The 18,264-nt window shown below is 32.8% G+C and overlaps 2 protein-coding genes across 6 annotated transcripts; one reads left to right on the plus strand and one right to left on the minus strand.

The window, feature by feature from the left end:
- Positions 1-1,335: 1,335 nt before the first annotated feature.
- On the minus strand, positions 1,336-4,963 carry LOC116011239 (E3 ubiquitin-protein ligase CCNB1IP1 homolog). Of its 5 annotated transcripts, none has more exons than XR_004096996.1 (9): positions 4,726-4,963; positions 3,633-3,790; positions 3,457-3,529; positions 3,056-3,101; positions 2,885-2,915; positions 2,423-2,678; positions 2,107-2,270; positions 1,667-1,843; positions 1,336-1,594 (listed from the first exon to the last, which is right to left on the minus strand). XR_004096996.1 is itself a non-coding variant. In XM_031250781.1 (9 exons), exons 2-9 carry the CDS (start codon positions 3,700-3,702, stop codon positions 1,588-1,590), a joined length of 894 nt encoding a protein of 297 aa, XP_031106641.1. In that variant the 5' UTR covers positions 3,703-3,754; positions 4,726-4,958; the 3' UTR covers positions 1,336-1,587. The 5 variants fall into 5 exon arrangements, 4 of the variants coding, with proteins under 4 accessions (XP_031106641.1, XP_031106639.1, XP_031106640.1 ...); XM_031250781.1 differs by having other exon boundaries at positions 1,667-1,913; positions 3,633-3,754; positions 4,726-4,958; XM_031250779.1 differs by having other exon boundaries at positions 1,667-1,913; positions 4,726-4,958.
- A 4,149-nt stretch (positions 4,964-9,112) lies between these two features.
- Positions 9,113-13,336, plus strand: LOC116010545 (B-box zinc finger protein 22-like). Its single transcript, XM_031250003.1, has 3 exons — positions 9,113-9,473; positions 11,156-11,584; positions 12,373-13,336. The coding sequence occupies exons 1-3, from the start codon at positions 9,291-9,293 to the stop codon at positions 12,652-12,654; spliced, it is 894 nt and encodes a 297-aa protein (XP_031105863.1). The 5' UTR covers positions 9,113-9,290; the 3' UTR covers positions 12,655-13,336.
- The last annotated feature ends 4,928 nt before the right edge of the window (positions 13,337-18,264 follow it).

Consider the following 18,264-nt stretch of genomic DNA (forward strand, 5'->3'; position numbering starts at 1 on the left):
ATTTTATTATTTACATTTAGCTAAAATGTTTAAAATACTCATAAATATAGTAGGTAAAGTTTTTACAAAGTAAAGACAAGCCATTTTGTGTATTTTTTATTTTGAATTAAAAGTTTTTAAAAGTAAAATTAAAAGTGAAAATTAAAGTTGATGACAAAAAGAAAAATGTGGATATAATCAAATATGGAGCGAAACCTCGGGCTAATAAAATCTGGAATACCGGAACGGTATATCCAATTCGAAGTGCCAAACGCGTTGGTCTGACCTACCCAACCTGCTATCTAAGAGTTTTTTCCACTTTGGTCCTATGACTTTAGTGTTTCCGTCAATTTAGGTACACGACTTTCATTTTGCCACTTTTAGTCCTTGACTTTAATTTTTTTGCCACTTTAGTCCTTGACTTTGATTTTTTTTTCCACTTTTAGTCCTTCGGTCACCCGAGCGACAACTTTTAATCGAAATCAACAAATTGTTGTGCCATTAAGGGTAAAGTGTATTTTGATAAAGTTCTAAATATATTTATAAATAAACAGATAAAAATAGGAAAAAGAAACGTTATTTGCTTGTTCTGCTTCGCTTTTAAGCAACAACTTTTAATCAGAATCAAAAAATATTGTGTCATTAAGTGTAAAATTGTCTATTGATAAATCTCTAAATACATTAAACGTTATTTACCCTTAATGGCACAACAATTTGTTGATTTCGATTAAAAGTTGTCGCTCGGGTGACCGAAAGGACTAAAAGTGGAAAAAAAATCAAAGTCAAGGACTAAAAGTGGCAAAAAAATTAAAGTCAAGGACTAAAAGTGGCAAAATGAAAGTCGTGTACCTAAATTGACGGAAACACTAAAGTCATAGGACCAAAAGTGGAAAAAACTCTTAGATAGCAGGTTGGGTAGGTCAGACCAACGCGTTTGGCACTTCGAATTGGATATACCGGTTCCGGTATTCCAGATTTTATTAGCCCGAGGTTTCGCTCCATATTTGATTATATCCACATTTTTTCTTTTTGTCATCAACTTTAATTTGTTTCACTTTTAATTCTTACTTTTAAAAACTTTTAATTCAAAATAAAAAATACACAAAATGGCTTGTCTTTACTTTGTAAAAACTTTACCCTACTATATTTATGAGTATTTTAAACATTTTAGACTAAATGTAAATAATAAAATGAAATACAATCCCTTACCATGTACTATAAAAATTTCAAATTTGACATTGCATTTCTAAAAAAAATATTGAAAATATTGATAAATTCATTCTAAATATGTGTAATTGTTTGGATTGTTTTTATGAAATTGTAACACTTTAAAAGTTCAACATAAGGTATGCATTATTCAATAACTGCATTTCTCATAACATGCATTACACTGTTTTTCAAAAATTATAGTGTTGTCCACTACTGGAAATTGAGGCTCTTACATAGTACACCTTCTATAAGGTCTAACTGGTTTGCCATGGTCAGTATACTATAAACACATTTGTTCAAGTTATCTTTGGCAGATTCCTAATAAGGCAACAAACAAAATTACAATTTGCTGTTTGAAGAAGCCAAAGACCCAACAGCAAGAACTCTGTATCTGCAAGTCTACAAACTGGAAAAGAGGGATAGTATGTGAGAGAATTCAGAAAGCCCGGAGTAAATCACAACTAAACTTGATACTTACGTGAACATTTGAGGCTGACCACGAGAGAGCTGAGGCCTCTTTATTGGTGAAATGATGAGATTCCTTAGTGCCATTGAGGGGTTTCCAGCCCCAGGTCCAACACCAAAAGCAGAACGTACACCAATTCTTTTGTTTCCGGCCTCCATTTGAAGGCCTGGTTCTTTTGCAGGTGAACCACTGGAGAATTCAAAGTGGCCAGAGTTAGAATTGTTGTGTCTTGCTGTAGGCCAGATATCTTCTCTTGGCCCTGGAGTTTTAGGAGTGGCAACCAACCAATCTGCAATAAGTCAACTAGTCTTTCTTGCATAAAAAACTACAACTGCTACTTACAAAGCTAATACAATTTTATAGTGCTTCAGGCTAATAATGATCTAGGTTACAATCTTTTTGCCAAATTAACATCAGCTTGATGTTTGCATAAATAAAAAGAACAGACTTACCTTTTCTTAGAGAGTCTCTGTTGTCCATCATGCTAGCCGTGTTTGAGAACAAATCAGGCTCTGCTCTGGAGTAGAAATTATTTGCAGGTTGAATAGCTGACCGCTTTACTGATTCATATTCACTTCTCAACTGATCATACATCTCATCAAGTTTTCTTTTTTGCCTGGTAAGTAGGAAAGAATATGATAACTGACATCTTAGTACCATGTTACAAAATATTCCTGAGGTTGAACAAGGTTTATCTTGTATAGATTTGAAAATTGAAAAGAGTGAACTTTGTGGGCAATGGGCATTGATTGCGTTTGATAAACTGACCTGGATTTTTCAGCAAACTTTTCTTGTAGCTCTTGCTTGTCCTTGGACAAATTCTCAATCTCCTGCTCCATAAGTTGGCATTTCTTACCCATCTTCTGGTATGCAGTATGCACCTGCTCCAGCTTTTCAGTGAATTTTTCTTGCATAACCTCACATTTCTGTCGGCACTGAGCAGCAACCCTGCTCATTTTATACTGCATCTCCAATTCCTTTTGCCCAATGTAGAACACGACACTTCTGTATGTACTCTTCATCACTGTGTATGGTAAAAGAGAACTGGAAAGAGCAATTGGATTTAACAATATACTCTAATTCCAAACCACCATACCCACTTTGGAATCAACACTAGAGCTAAATGCTAATTGTTATTGAATTTTTCTGTTTTTTCATTGTTTACTAGGTAATAAACTAGGCAAGGTTTTAGTCACAAACATGCAACAAATAATCAAATTATAAGGATACAGATTTGTGGTGATATCCCAACCATGGCCATCTGCATGAGTGTGAATAGAATTAGCAGGATGCTATGGAAAGCAAAATAGATAAGATCTAGAATCACAAGCATTACAGATTTTCCTCTGGATTTGCACAAAATAAGGTTATAATAGAACTCTTAAAATAATGCTTGCTTACATTTATCCATTCATCAGACGGATTGATATCCACAGGTTTCATGAGACTGTGAAACAAGAGTCTTCACTTAGTAACAAGGAAGAAAAATTGATAAAGAAATTAGATACAAAAAGGGTCATATAGCACAGAACTGGCAAAAGATATACAGTGCTAAATTCTGCCACAAACAGTGACTGTATCTCTCATTCTCGTTTAGCAGCATAATTGCAGCTAATACTGGAAGAAGGGAGAACAACAATAATCAAAAGTTTAAAGCTTAGATAGCCAAGACAGAAAAGAAGCCTGGGCAAACAGGAATAAGAAGAATATGCTTGTACAATAAAAGCCCTGGTAGCTTATTCTCAATAATGCTTACAGTTCTCTATCTTGTAAAAATTATTAGCCACCAGCCTACCACTGACCTTTTAGAGAGGACTTGATCACAGATAGGGCAAGCAGCATCATTACTGAGAATCTTACGTGCATCTTCTGGACCTATTGACATTATTAAGGAAACTCTATGGCTGAAGAAAGGTATTCATCATGTATGCATATGCATGTGAATGTGCGCACCATGCACACATGAAGATTTGGATACAGAGGAGGTGGCCACAAGTGGTGGAGATAGCCTGGCTTTCCAGTTCTCTCCAGCATGCATTGCATCTCATCTCAGCCTTCAGAAATTATGAATAGAATTTCATACAACAATTTAGTCAATTCCTGGGTATTACGAGAAAATCTTCAGCAAGTTGTGAACTGTAAAAAAGTACAGGTATTCTTAGAGAATTGATGTCATCTTCAAGATTCTCCAACCCTACTTACAATGATGACAACAATAAACAGCCTTTCTAACATTTTTTTTAAAATAAACCCACACTCAAAGGAGGGTGCTGGGCAATTTTATTACCATAAAATGACCTAATGTTCTAGTGAAGTGAAACCAATCTTCAAATAACAAATTTCTAATTGAATTACAAAGCATTCACTAAAGATGCCAACATAGAGCAAATATGAAAATATCAACTAAGTTATAACAGAGAATCCTAAGCAGCAAGCAAATAAACTACTTTGTAGCATGTACATCACAAATCATCTTCAACTGTAGCACTTTTAAACCTAAGGATATCGCTGAGTATATGAACTATCCTCAACACTATTAGTATAGTATCCTTTCCTCCATAAATCAACTTCAATTCTTCCACAAGTAGACCTATGGCTATAACCTACTAATATGAATATAATCGTCTATTATATCCGCATTTCAGTCACCACAGTAGCAGGGTTGAGGAAATATATTAAGAATTCTGGAGGGATTTTGATCAGAAAAACCGTTCTTTAACCCGGAAACCCAATGAAAACTTCAAAAATACCTAAAACCTTGTATCCGTCTGTTGATCCAAAAAAAAGTGAAATTTTCAAGGGAAAAACTACAACCATAAAATCAGCATATATTACGTGCCGGAATCATCAGCAAAAAAAAAAACACAAGAAAGTAAGATTTGATCAGTGAAATCTAGCTTGTTACGAAAGTTGTAATCGGAAACCTGAAAATTCAAACTGAAACTCAGACGGCGTTGTACGAAAAGAATTATCGCATTCTCATAACATAAATCGAGAAAATTTATGAAGGAACACGATAAAACTCTGAAAATCTCAGATAACGATCAACAATTTAAGGTATCTGGAAGTACCTGAGAATCGAGATAAAACTGAAGTAACGACCTAAAATTCAAACTCCACTCGACGAACTAGCGAAATAAGATGCTGTGGAACTCTGTTTAACAGAATGATCGAGAGGGAGGAAGGTTTCCAAATTTCATAAAGATCGAAAACCAATTCTCGTGGAGTTGTGGATATTCTCTCTCGGCTGTTCTCCTCCTTTCTGAAACTTTTGAGTTGGAATGGAGTGGCGCCAAAAGTTCAATCCTCTTTTCACTTGAGCAAGGACAATGACGTTTAGCTCCAAATTTTTATGACGGGAGCGATTGTGTACTGTGTACATATCGAAATTGTAATATACTCAGTAATATATATATCAAGGGTTGTTTGATTCAGTTTTTTTTTTTTTTAATACTACTAACTCTATTACAATGCAGTATCTGTTCATAAATACTTTCTCAACCTAAAGCACAAGAGTTAGTATCGCCTCCACTGAGGCTCGAACCTACCACCTCCCGTATAAAATGAAGGGTTTGATTCAGTTTATACAACATAATTAAGAGATTGTTACATTTCAAAACTTACATTTTTATATTTAATTTATGCTATTTTACTTTTCTAAAGGTACGTAGCATTTCCTAATGAATACAAATTTACCCTCCACATAAGATTTTGAAGGAAATATTATTTTCTTATGCGATCCCATCCCTATCAGTATGGGATTGGCAATATGATGTGGCAAATGCCACGTCATTTATTTATTTTTTTAGTGTACAGGATTTGTAAATTTACATTTGTTGCAAATTTGCAAATCTTGTTTATATTTTTTTTATTTTTGATTTTTTTATGTTCTTTCTTTTATGCTAAAGATTTTGTGGTCTAGTAGCACCCGATTCACCGGTTGCACTCCTCATGGGAGAGGGTGGGTTCGAGTCTCAGTGAAGCCAATATTGACTCTTTGTGCTTCATTTGGTCGAGCCCGAGCCGGTGCGGTACATTTTTATTTTTATTTTAAATTTTCTTAATTTCTAATATACAAATTTAAAAAAAATAAAAATTATTTAAAAAGACACTTGTCAATTTTTTAAAGAAATAGCCTGCTAAATAGGTCAATTTGGACTTAATTGCTATTTTTCGAGTCAGAATTGCTTAATTGTTCTTAGTTTTCGAGTTTGGTGGCTTATTATTTGAGTTCGATGGCTTAATTGCTGTTTCCCAAATAGTATGATGTCTTATTTGTACTTTATCCCTATTTTTAATCATGCAATTTTATATGATACCATTATCTTATTTATTTTAAGAGTGTTAAAGTGTATATATATATATATATATATATATATAACTCTAAACCAAACAATATTATATTATATGCCTCAATTTTAACCAAACATAGGAATCTAACATTCTCGGTAATCTAACATTCTCAACAATATTAACATTCCCTAAGACAATCTAACATACATTCCGTGAACGACCTCTAAGGGTATAGTTCGAAACGAGAAAAATGATTTATGAAAAATGAATCATTTTATAGATAATGGTTTAAATTTTCGTGTTTGGTTGCATTATGAAAAACTATATTGATATGGTTGATTCATTTTATGAAAAATGAGTACAATGGTATAATTAAATTTTTTATTTATTTTATTTAGAATATAAAACTATTTATAATATTATTAAAAATAATGTTATTTATTAACAATTTAAAATAAATAAATAAACCTCTGATTTTTTACGGAAGGTTGTGTCTGGTTTTGATTGTTGAAAGGTTTGTGGAAAATGACTTCCGCCAAATTTTAGTAGAACTAATTTTATTCAAAACAACCAAATTTTGCCAAGTTAATGAAAAATTATTTTCGTTGACTTGATTTTTCAGGCACATCCAAACACTGAAAACCCGGAAGAAATCATTTTTCGATTTTTAAACACACTCTATGTGAAATACTTTGTGATTTGATGACATGAATTACATCACTATTGTTTTTTATTTGAAAGGTTTCAGATTCGAGTCTTATCCCAAGTTTGACAATCAATATAAACTAAGCATTCTAATACTCGTAGCAGCATATTAATCAATGTCTCAAAATGTGTTACCATTTTCACATGGTGGATAATGACATTTGTGAAAATTTTCTTTATTGAAATGGCCAAAAGCAAGGAAAACTTTAAAGTTAATAACTAAAAAAGGATTAATGTATTGTTTCAAAAAAAAGAGAAAAAAAAATTAATTTCAACAGTAATGACAAAGGAAAATGCTATTTTCTTCTTATATATTTTCATTTACTGGGTACTGATGAATCGACTGATCTCGCTACTAATTAAAAAATAAATTTTAAAATGGGATAAGTATAAAATATACTACTCATATTTTATTTACAGCGAGAAGGAATTGTCAAACTAAAAATACATGTAACTAGTCACTTACAAATAGCATTAGGTGATGTCTTTATTATTACTATTTTACAATTTCTAAAGTGTGATGGTGTAATTTTACAACACCTAACTCCCTTTCTAATTGATCAAAAAAAAAAAAAAACCTCCCCTCCTAATTCTTTCAATCATCCATTTCAAGATGTACAACTTATTTAATCAATGTTTTAATTTTGAAATACACACTCCTATTTCATTTTCATCGATGCGGGAACAAAAATACAAAGGAGAGTGCATGTATAAATATTCACTTGTATATTGTTTTTGTTTTTTATAATCTTGTTGTTTGTTTGTTGTTGTGTGTTGTACCAATGGTGAGCATGTCCAATATAGTTTTTTTTTTTTTTTTTTTTTTTTTTTTTTTNTTTTTTTTTTATGATGCAAAAGCTTCAAGTTGGATTTGTCATTGATGTGTACGTTTTTTGAATAACTTTTACTCCTACAAGGTTGTTTAAAAAATATATTTATCAAGCGCTGTGAAGCCACACTTGCACTCAGAAGGCGCATTTTGACAATGCACTTGTTAGGCGCTTCATGGTGGCTATCAATTTTTTTTTTCCCTTTTTTTTGTTGGTTTGTTTATATAACAATGACCAATTGTTTTTTTTTTTCTTTTAAAAAAACATTAAACAAGCATTGTACTGTTTTTAACCTAATATATAATTTTAATAACATATTATCATAATTGAAATTTTATAATTATCAATTAAATTATTCTTGGCCACTTTATTTTACTTATAAATAGCAATAATTTTAATTATAATTACAAATTTAAAATGATATTAACTAACGAAATAATTAAAATACAATTTTTTATAGATGGGTGAGTCAATAAAAAACAGTTGAAAAAACTCAAACTATTGTGAATAAGAAATTTTTAGATTGGTTTAGATATTGGATATTGAGAAGGAATGTTGAGACCCACAAAAAATTAGAGAAAAAATCAAACCGGTGGATATACTATTATAAGTCTTATATATATATATATATATATATTTATTTATTTATTTATTTATTTATTGCTAATATAAAATAATTAATTTCATCAAACATTTCTTTGTATATTATATTGCTAATACAATATGTTAACCAAATTGGTTGATGCAGTCCCATATCAACTAATCAATCTACTAACCACTAATTGCTAAATAAGAGCATCCAGAATAGTTACAAAAAAATTGAGTTTTTTTTTTTTCATCTTCATAATAAAGAAAGAGAAAATGTTAAAAAAAAAAAGTTAGAGGGTGATCACTAGAACACGTCAAGTAAGTGTATGTGCTCATTTGATATTGTTGGTGCACAAGATGCAACCTAATTTCCCCTATTTTTTCTTTTAATACACGAGACACACAAAAAAACTATCTTCATGCAATATTCTTTCTCATTTCTTCCATAGCACAACAAAACGTTAAAAAAAAAAAAAATAGAATTTGTGTCATTATTAGGATGTTCTATAAGTCCATTATTTGTAACTTTATGAACATAGGGGTGTATTAGCAATTGCAGAAGTCTTCAATCCTCAAGTTGAAGATGCTTCTCCGAGCATTCAGGCAACACTGCCAGTGGGCAGTGATGTGTGCGGACCACACGGGCGTAGGTCTCTGCACCCCGCGGCCAGCGCGGCTGGGTCCAACCGTACAAAACATTTACTATCGACACGTGGCCAACCTCCTCACCAGTATAAATTATTTTTACCACACGAACAGCTCAATTGATCACAAATATAAAATTAATAAATAATGACTTAATCGAGTCTTACCAACAACAATATGTGAACAATTTTTAAAGTGAGACTTTGTGTGCACAGTAAGCAAATATCTGACATCTATTTTAGTTAAATTACCATGATTTATATTTTATTAAATGTTCTGTCGAGTCTGGACGTGAGACCCTTGGAGGAGAGATTCAACATTTTTTTTAGAATAATATAAATTATTCTCAGCCCCAAAATAATAAATATAATAAACCTTTACCCCTTTATGGACTTCCAAAATATCCGTCCATTTGCTTCTCCTCCTTAACTCACCGTCGTTCTCATTCTCATCTCTTTACTTTCCCAACTACAAACGCTAAACCTCTCAACTTGCACATAGCAGATATTTTTCTCAGCTAGGGTTTATTCGGGGCAGAAGTTGAAGTGGTGGAACGCCGTGGAAGAAAGCGGAGGATGAAGATTCAGTGCAACGTGTGCGAGGTAGCGGAGGCGAACGTGCTCTGCTGTGCCGACGAGGCGGCGCTCTGCTGGTCCTGCGACGAGAAGGTTCACGCCGCCAATAAGCTCGCTTCTAAGCACCAGCGAGTTCCGCTCTCTGGCTCGTCTTCGTCGATGCCCAAGTGCGACATCTGCCAGGTATTTTTGTAATTATCTCTTACTTCTGGAGTTCGTGAATTGTTTGTTTGTATATATATATTTTTTTACCGTTGTCTTTGTGAAGAGAAACATTTTGGTGGATATGAAAAGCATTAGTGTGATTTACGGGCGATAGGCGTGCTGGAATTGCATTTATTTTTACTTTATTCACAGAGCATCATTTCTTACTATTGTGAAAACATATGTAAATATGATTTGTTCAAAGGAATACGTTTTACAATTCTTTTAATGACTCTCTGGAGTCTGGACTAGTATATTTTAGCCTTTTAAGGTGTGATTCCTGCTGCTAGCTGGCTTCACTAAGCGCATAAAAAGATCTAGCTCATGTTATAGACTTAGTTGAAAGTGGATAGGAAAGAGGGGATTTTCTGCTCAACTGTGCCTTATGGTCAATAATACATGATTGGAAGTATGCAAAAAAATTCATAAATGCAGGATTTAAATTGTTGATGCCTTCACTGACAAGTCACAAAAAGCTGAGCATAAAGTCATTTGTCTCAACCTCCTATTGTTGATGCTGAATGTGAATGAATGAGAATATTTTATGTGGAAACCTAGATGCCAAAAACCACAGGTCATTAAGTAACCCAACTGTCATTAATAACTCTCAAAAAAAAAAAAAGACTCTCTTAATAAAGTGCTAAATGAACAAGCTTTTAGTATTTCACTTAAGATGATCTCCATGTTGTTTTGAGGTTATTGTTTTTAGGACAATCATGTTGGCAGCTGTCTCCCATACTAAGAAAATAAACCCCACATCTCTGTGTAACTTGGGCCTATTTTGTGGGTATTGGTGAGTGTAAACTTCCATTGTATTTATGCCCATGTCCAGATGGGTCCAGCGCACTTGTCCATTATTAAGTGATGTGATGCTCAACTTACAACCTGCATGTCTGTGCTGAGCATGTATAGGTAGATGCCTGAACAAGGCCCCAGGACTAAGGGGAGTTAGAGCCCTGCCTCGCTGAGCACATTTGGTTGGCCCATTAAATGAGCATATTGAGTCACCCCCAACACTTGTTGATCACACTACCTTCTTTGGAGATGTAGAGGGGGAAGGAGGGTAGAGGCTTTGAGGGGTGAGGTTTTGTGTTTCCTATAGTTACAGAGTAAAACTCATTTTACTGAGATGGTTTTGCTTAATCAATCCTCTATATTTGTGTACTTCTGTTGATAACCTGAACATAGCATCTGTTCATCTTAGCAATATCAAAGCAAAAATATTTATTATTTCAGTTTTGAGATGAAATCTTCATCCTGTTTTCTGGTGTCTTGTTCAGAAAGCATGGATGCAGTGCACTCATCATCTGCACCATCAATGTCCTTTCCTTGTGTGGTTAATATTGTGGTTATTCAAATATTGTGTCAATTTTACTGGAGTTTATCTGTTTAAGGAAAAAGGTCTACCAATCAAAGTAATAGATGGAGCATGAAGTTTGTTGAGAATATATCAAATTATTTTTTAACTTGACTTTCAAGTGCCCCCTTTTTTTGAACATTGCAAATGTTGTACAATGTTTTATTGTTCTGGGAGTGTGTACAAAGTACAAACTCAAGACTCCAAATAGATTAGGATGTCCAGAAAATGGAAAAGTTTAACATTATGGCCAGGACTGATTTTTAATCTTTCTGATGCTTATGAAAGATTGCTGTTATTGTAGGAAACTGTTGGCTACTTTTTCTGTCTTGAGGATCGAGCTCTGCTCTGCAGGAAGTGTGATGTTGCCATTCATACAGCCAATGCTTATGTCTCTGCTCACCAAAGATTCCTGCTTACTGGGGTGAAAGTAGGACTTGAACCTACTGAACCTGGTCCGTCTTCATCCTTGGGGAAGTCACAGTCTGGGGAGAAAATCTCAGAGCTGGAGTTTCTATCTGTTTCTAGGAGAAATCCCCATGTGGCATCTGATATTCAGTATAATAAAGTATTACCAACACAAATCACTGAGGTTGGAAATTTTGCACCTACTAAGGCACCATTTGCTGGTGGTTCTGCAGCTGGAAGTATTCCACAGTGGCAGCTGGATGAATTTCTTGGATTAAATGAATTCAATCAGAATTATGGTTATATGGACAATAACTCATCTAAGGTATGATGCTAATTCTATGACAGCATGTACCTCCATTCTATTTCTAACTTCAATTGCCATTTATTATCAATGTTATTCTGTTAGTGCAATGGATCCTATGAATCTGGTTTTCCACACTTCTCCCATCACCTCACCATAAAAATTACTTGTATAAATTTGCATCTAAGTTCAATTCCACAAGTTCAATGTTGCACACTTTTATGCACCTTATACATAAGAAGTGCTGCATGGATGTCATTGTAGGTTGGGGGTGAAGGAGCATAAACCGTTAGGCATTGGCACTGTGTCAGTAAACCCTAGACCGGGATGTGATTGTAGGATTATGTTGAACATAATATTGTTAGATAGATGGTCTCAACTATTACATTTTAATTTTACCATGCCCACTTTGGAGTTCATATACCATATGACCTTTGTACTTTGCAGTACAATAGTTTTTAGTTGAATACTTGAATATTCTTCATTGAGTTGTGTAATTTCATGACTTGGTAGGTTCATGAATTTCACAATTTGTCTAAAACCATTACATGTTAGTTACTGAAGATATGGGATTATTTTTCTATGTTTGTGGGTGTGAGTCTTTCTGGGGTGTTGAAATTAATTAAATGGTAACTTGGTGGTGTCAAAGTCATGAGAGAAGGTCTGTATGATATTTGTATCTGTTGGAATTGCCTTAGATTCTTGATGTTGTTTTGAATATGCCGGTGCACACACACACACAAACAGACAACAACAGCACCAGCCAATAAATTCCCTGATTGCATCTTCTCTTGAATGGCTCATATCAGGCTGATAGTGGGAAGCTTGGAGACACTGACTGCTCCGCTACTTTGAGAGTCAATGAGGAAGAGCTGGATGGTGATGAGTGCTTGGGTCCAGTGCTTGATGCATCCTGGGCAGTTCCACAAATTCCTTCCCCGCCTACAGCCTCGGGACTTTATTGGCCTAAAACTAACCAAAATTCATTCGATTCTGCAGTCTTTGTGCCCGACATATGTTACTCCCCCATGCAGAATTTTGACAACCAACAGCCAAACTGTAGTAGAATGAAACGGAGAAGACAGTACTAGTGTATTCCCCACCACACTCATTCAAGAATAGGGAATTAGGTGTTTCTCAGAATCTGTTCTTTTTACCAAGTGTGCTTTAATGGTATCAGAAATTAGGGCTTCCCACTCTTTAGCTGAAGATATTCAACCATATGCTTATTCCTGAAATTTAGCATCTTGTCTGCAAGAATCCTCTTATTCCATCAGTACTTAGGATTATCAAATTAAGTGGAGATCATGTTGTTGCAACTTCATTGTTGTTAAGGGCCATGAAGGAGATTATATCTATACGGTGTTCCTGGATGTTGAAAAACACAGATCAGAAGGCTGGTTAATTCAAGTAGAGCATGTTCCAAGTCCTTTGTGCACCTCATATCTGTTGCAGGAAATTATTCAAAGATTGTACAAAGCTAGAGCATCAGACAATTTCTCAATGGCTAACATGTATAATGTGGTTTTTCTTATCTTTAGACTGTCTGTAGGCTTTGAATGTTTTCCAACAAAAAAAAGGATTCTCACTATAGCTTGTGGTCAATTCTTACTATATCCTGTTCAATAAGAAAGCTTCTTACTGGGGAAGGCTAGCATTTACTGCAGGATTTGAAAAATGAATGGATATGTAAGTGGATAGCCCTACTTTATTTATTCATTTATTCTGTCACGTTCTCTTTGTGCACTATGTGAATTGTGAAGTACTCTTTTTTATTGTGTTGTCTCTTTTCATGTTACTTTATTTATTATTATGTATTAATTTATTAAAGGCGATTTCTGGACAATTCCAAACGTGTGGCTTATATGCTCAGCTGATGAGTGTACACGCCGATATTGGGTCTTGGAGGCATGTGATATTTTGCTTATTGATTGCAGTGCCTTGATAAAGATACGGATCGTTCCAGAGGGTATACAGTGTTAACGACAATGTTCACAGACGATACATATGTCATGTGTACTTGTGTACCAAATATCTTGAAGCCATTTGATTCTTTTGTAATCTTATAAATAATGTTGGGGTATGACAAAATCGCATCAGATAATGACTGCTCTTGAGGGCAAATGATTTTTTTTTCTAACTTTTAGGTTGATTTTACTTTAATTTTTGTGTTATTTTTTTATTCTTTAATTATTATTATTATTATTATTATTATTATTATTATTATTTTTTATATAAATATGCGTATTCTTTATTTATTTTTCTTTAATTCTTTTACTCTCCATAAAAATAGAGAATTTTTTAAATTAATAAGCAACTCTAAAAGGTCAAAATAGTGGCGCCTGGTGTTTCTCTATTGTTATTGCTATTGAGATTTAGATTTGTTATAGTTAATTTATACTATAGGAGATGAATAAATGAATAATTGAAGCTTTCTGTAATGGTCCAGGGCATTAATTAAGTAAGTGAGAAGTTTTACTTAAGACTTGTTTCTAGTGATAATGTGGAGTTTAATTTTTGCTAAAAGCATTGTGAGTTTGATTGGATTTGATTTCCTGCATACAAAAGTATACAATTCGGTGTTGAATCTCAAAGTCATGAGGATGGAGGGTGCTTTCCTGATATAGTACGTTGAAGCTTGGAAGCTTGAGTAACTTAAGTTATAAAAAAAAATACAAGTTTTTAGTTTTGAATTAAAAGTGCAATAGTTATATCATAGATTAAGGTGCATGTAGCAAAATGTATCCAAGACAACCCTATGAGTTTATAAATCTATACAGAAAGTCATTATTTTAGTGCAATGTTTATGTACATTAAATTTTATTTTTATGAACATATAGTAGTAATATTATGAACCTATTAATTACATACTAAATTAGAATAGATATGATGTACTATCAGTTTAGTGTTTATGTACATTACAGTTTAAATTTATGATCATAAAGAACAAATATACTAATAAATATAGTATGAGATGAATGTTATTAAACATGATACATTAGTTGGTGTCATTAGTTCCTTAATATAAAATGACGTCGTTTTGGACCAAAATCTACCATGTAAGGTGGATCATGGTCCATAATATAATTTGTGTAAAAATTGGGTCTTAGATTTAGACAATTGTTAGATTGTGGAGCAGGGTCGTCCACAAATCACCATGCGCATTGTGGACTAGGATCTACTATGCGTATAGTGGACCTTGCCTAGATTATGTATATGCAATAATATACTCCTTATTATATATTTTCAATTAACAACTTATGTATTTGTTACAATTAATACAATATATATTCTCAATTTATTTAACATAACATGTTAATTGGATGTACTTATGTACATAATAAGTTAATTATAAGTATATAATCTGTTTTGAACAAGATGTACTTCGAGATTTAGAAGGATGAGTTTAATAATTGAGGTAAGGTATTCAGTCCACGTCCACAGTCCACTTGTTCAACTTATTAGCTTCAACAAATACACATACATTATCTATTTTAATAACTATTAAGACAAGAACGACGCAAAATTATAATCTTTTAAAAGAAAATAATCAAATATTATGATTCATGAATGATCTTTGAATTAATTATATGAGAAGTTATGAATTAGAGATATATTTATTGTAGTTCAAGTGGTAAGAAGTTTAGTTGACAGTGTTGAGAGCATCACAAATTTATATATTTTTGTAAACATTTACTTTAGACTCGCTTTCAACCAGTTTGATTGTTGTGAGTGACCGTGCACTCTTGTTCCTTAAAAGATCAATCATTATTGCATGGACCATGATCCACACAGNTAAGCAACTCTAAAAGGTCAAAATAGTGGCGCCTGGTGTTTCTCTATTGTTATTGCTATTGAGATTTAGATTTGTTATAGTTAATTTATACTATAGGAGATGAATAAATGAATAATTGAAGCTTTCTGTAATGGTCCAGGGCATTAATTAAGTAAGTGAGAAGTTTTACTTAAGACTTGTTTCTAGTGATAATGTGGAGTTTAATTTTTGCTAAAAGCATTGTGAGTTTGATTGGATTTGATTTCCTGCATACAAAAGTATACAATTCGGTGTTGAATCTCAAAGTCATGAGGATGGAGGGTGCTTTCCTGATATAGTACGTTGAAGCTTGGAAGCTTGAGTAACTTAAGTTATAAAAAAAAATACAAGTTTTTAGTTTTGAATTAAAAGTGCAATAGTTATATCATAGATTAAGGTGCATGTAGCAAAATGTATCCAAGACAACCCTATGAGTTTATAAATCTATACAGAAAGTCATTATTTTAGTGCAATGTTTATGTACATTAAATTTTATTTTTATGAACATATAGTAGTAATATTATGAACCTATTAATTACATACTAAATTAGAATAGATATGATGTACTATCAGTTTAGTGTTTATGTACATTACAGTTTAAATTTATGATCATAAAGAACAAATATACTAATAAATATAGTATGAGATGAATGTTATTAAACATGATACATTAGTTGGTGTCATTAGTTCCTTAATATAAAATGACGTCGTTTTGGACCAAAATCTACCATGTAAGGTGGATCATGGTCCATAATATAATTTGTGTAAAAATTGGGTCTTAGATTTAGACAATTGTTAGATTGTGGAGCAGGGTCGTCCACAAATCACCATGCGCATTGTGGACTAGGATCTACTATGCGTATAGTGGACCTTGCCTAGATTATGTATATGCAATAATATACTCCTTATTATATATTTTCAATTAACAACTTATGTATTTGTTACAATTAATACAATATATATTCTCAATTTATTTAACATAACATGTTAATTGGATGTACTTATGTACATAATAAGTTAATTATAAGTATATAATCTGTTTTGAACAAGATGTACTTCGAGATTTAGAAGGATGAGTTTAATAATTGAGGTAAGGTATTCAGTCCACGTCCACAGTCCACTTGTTCAACTTATTAGCTTCAACAAATACACATACATTATCTATTTTAATAACTATTAAGACAAGAACGACGCAAAATTATAATCTTTTAAAAGAAAATAATCAAATATTATGATTCATGAATGATCTTTGAATTAATTATATGAGAAGTTATGAATTAGAGATATATTTATTGTAGTTCAAGTGGTAAGAAGTTTAGTTGACAGTGTTGAGAGCATCACAAATTTATATATTTTTGTAAACATTTACTTTAGACTCGCTTTCAACCAGTTTGATTGTTGTGAGTGACCGTGCACTCTTGTTCCTTAAAAGATCAATCATTATTGCATGGACCATGATCCACACAGTTGCGTGGACCAAAAATAAAAAATACATTATTTTTGTACTGGAGGTACATTATTTTTGTACTGTAGGTACATTATTTTATGGTACATTATTTTTGTACTGAAGGTACATTATTTGATATATACTATCAAATAATGTACCTACAGTACAAAAATAATGTACCTTCAGTACAAAAATAATGTATTTTTTATTTTTGGTCCACACAGCTGTGTGTACCATGGTCCATGCAATAATTTGCCTTAAAAGATGTCGTGAATTCGAACTCTCTCTTGTATGAAAAAATTAATATGGCCAACACTTTGCAATTTAATTGGGCCAGCCTAGTACGAACGGGACTAGTCTGAGTACGATATGGACTTAAAGGTACTTCCTATACATAGAGTATGATCAGGACGCCTCGTCGTCTAACCCCCAAATATTGTTTTAGATATTGCACACAGAGAACACAGAGAACTCACTGCGCACAAGGAGCCCCTCTCACTGCCGCTGGTAAGACTCGATCTCTTGTCTCTTCTCTCAAATTTCATCCATGTGATCAGTTGAGCTGCCTAGCCAACATAATTACAATTTTTTGCATACCTAATTCTCTCATTCCAACCAAATGCCTTGTAAGTTTCTTGATAATTTTTTTTTTTTTTTTTTTTTTTGGAGAACTAGAGAGAAAATATTTTTAAAACATGTAAATGTTTACTTTTGAAAGTCTCCATCTATCATAAGTTATTGCTAAATAGATAAGAGTTCTAGTATATGTACTCCCAAATTCTACTTCCCAACTTTTACTTACTGACATGGTAGAGAATATGAGTTATTTTCGTCATGTGAGTCCCAAGAATAATATCTAAATCAAGAATTTGAGAGTGCGTAGAATTTGATTTAGACACTTTTCTTTAGACCAATATGATGAAAATAATCAATTCTTGTTTACCACATTAGGGAGTATGTAGAACTCCTTTTGTATTTCTCATCCAATCTCTTACTTATGACATGTCATTATCTATTGGTATCTAAATTTCTTTCTTAATTAGTTGTTGGGTTAGTCAAATTCATATCTTGAAAGAAAGAGTGGAGGGAAATTCATGAGGTGAGTAAAGCATTTTCCATAGAGAATATACTCAACAATGGTCAAATTTAATAATTTTATTATTATTATTTTTGGCTTTTAAACTATCATCTTATCTTAATGAATATACATAAAATACTGTAATGACCGACACCCAATCCCATAACTTTAAATATGATGGCACTCACCGACAGTTTATCCCAACACGAAAATAATGAAATCATTAATGTCATTTGCCTTCCCTCTCAATAGGCTTTAAGTGTGAGCAACTTTTGATATAGTTAAAGTAGATTTTAAAAATAAATAACAAAATGTCTTCAAAAAATAAATAACAAAAAGTTGCAGCAAAAGAGTGCTCAAGT

The sequence above is a fragment of the Ipomoea triloba genome, chromosome 2 (assembly GCF_003576645.1).
Source record: "Ipomoea triloba cultivar NCNSP0323 chromosome 2, ASM357664v1".
In the NCBI taxonomy this organism is placed as follows: domain Eukaryota; kingdom Viridiplantae; phylum Streptophyta; class Magnoliopsida; order Solanales; family Convolvulaceae; genus Ipomoea; species Ipomoea triloba.

Bases quoted from the DNA above. Each gene is read 5' to 3' on its own strand.
- LOC116011239 (XM_031250781.1), bottom strand. From the start codon at position 3,702: ATGAGATGCAATGCATGCTGGAGAGAACTGGAAAGCCAGGCTATCTCC. The intron at 3,530-3,632 runs GTATCCAAATCT...TAATGTCAATAG, and splicing joins CACTTGTGGCCACCTCCTCT to GTCCAGAAGATGCACGTAAG. The intron at 2,679-2,884 runs GTATCCTTATAA...TACCATACACAG, and splicing joins TGGGATATCACCACAAATCT to TGATGAAGAGTACATACAGA.
- LOC116010545 (XM_031250003.1), top strand. From the start codon at position 9,291: ATGAAGATTCAGTGCAACGTGTGCGAGGTAGCGGAGGCGAACGTGCTC. The intron at 9,474-11,155 runs GTATTTTTGTAA...CTGTTATTGTAG, and splicing joins CCAAGTGCGACATCTGCCAG to GAAACTGTTGGCTACTTTTT. The intron at 11,585-12,372 runs GTATGATGCTAA...GGCTCATATCAG, and splicing joins TGGACAATAACTCATCTAAG to GCTGATAGTGGGAAGCTTGG.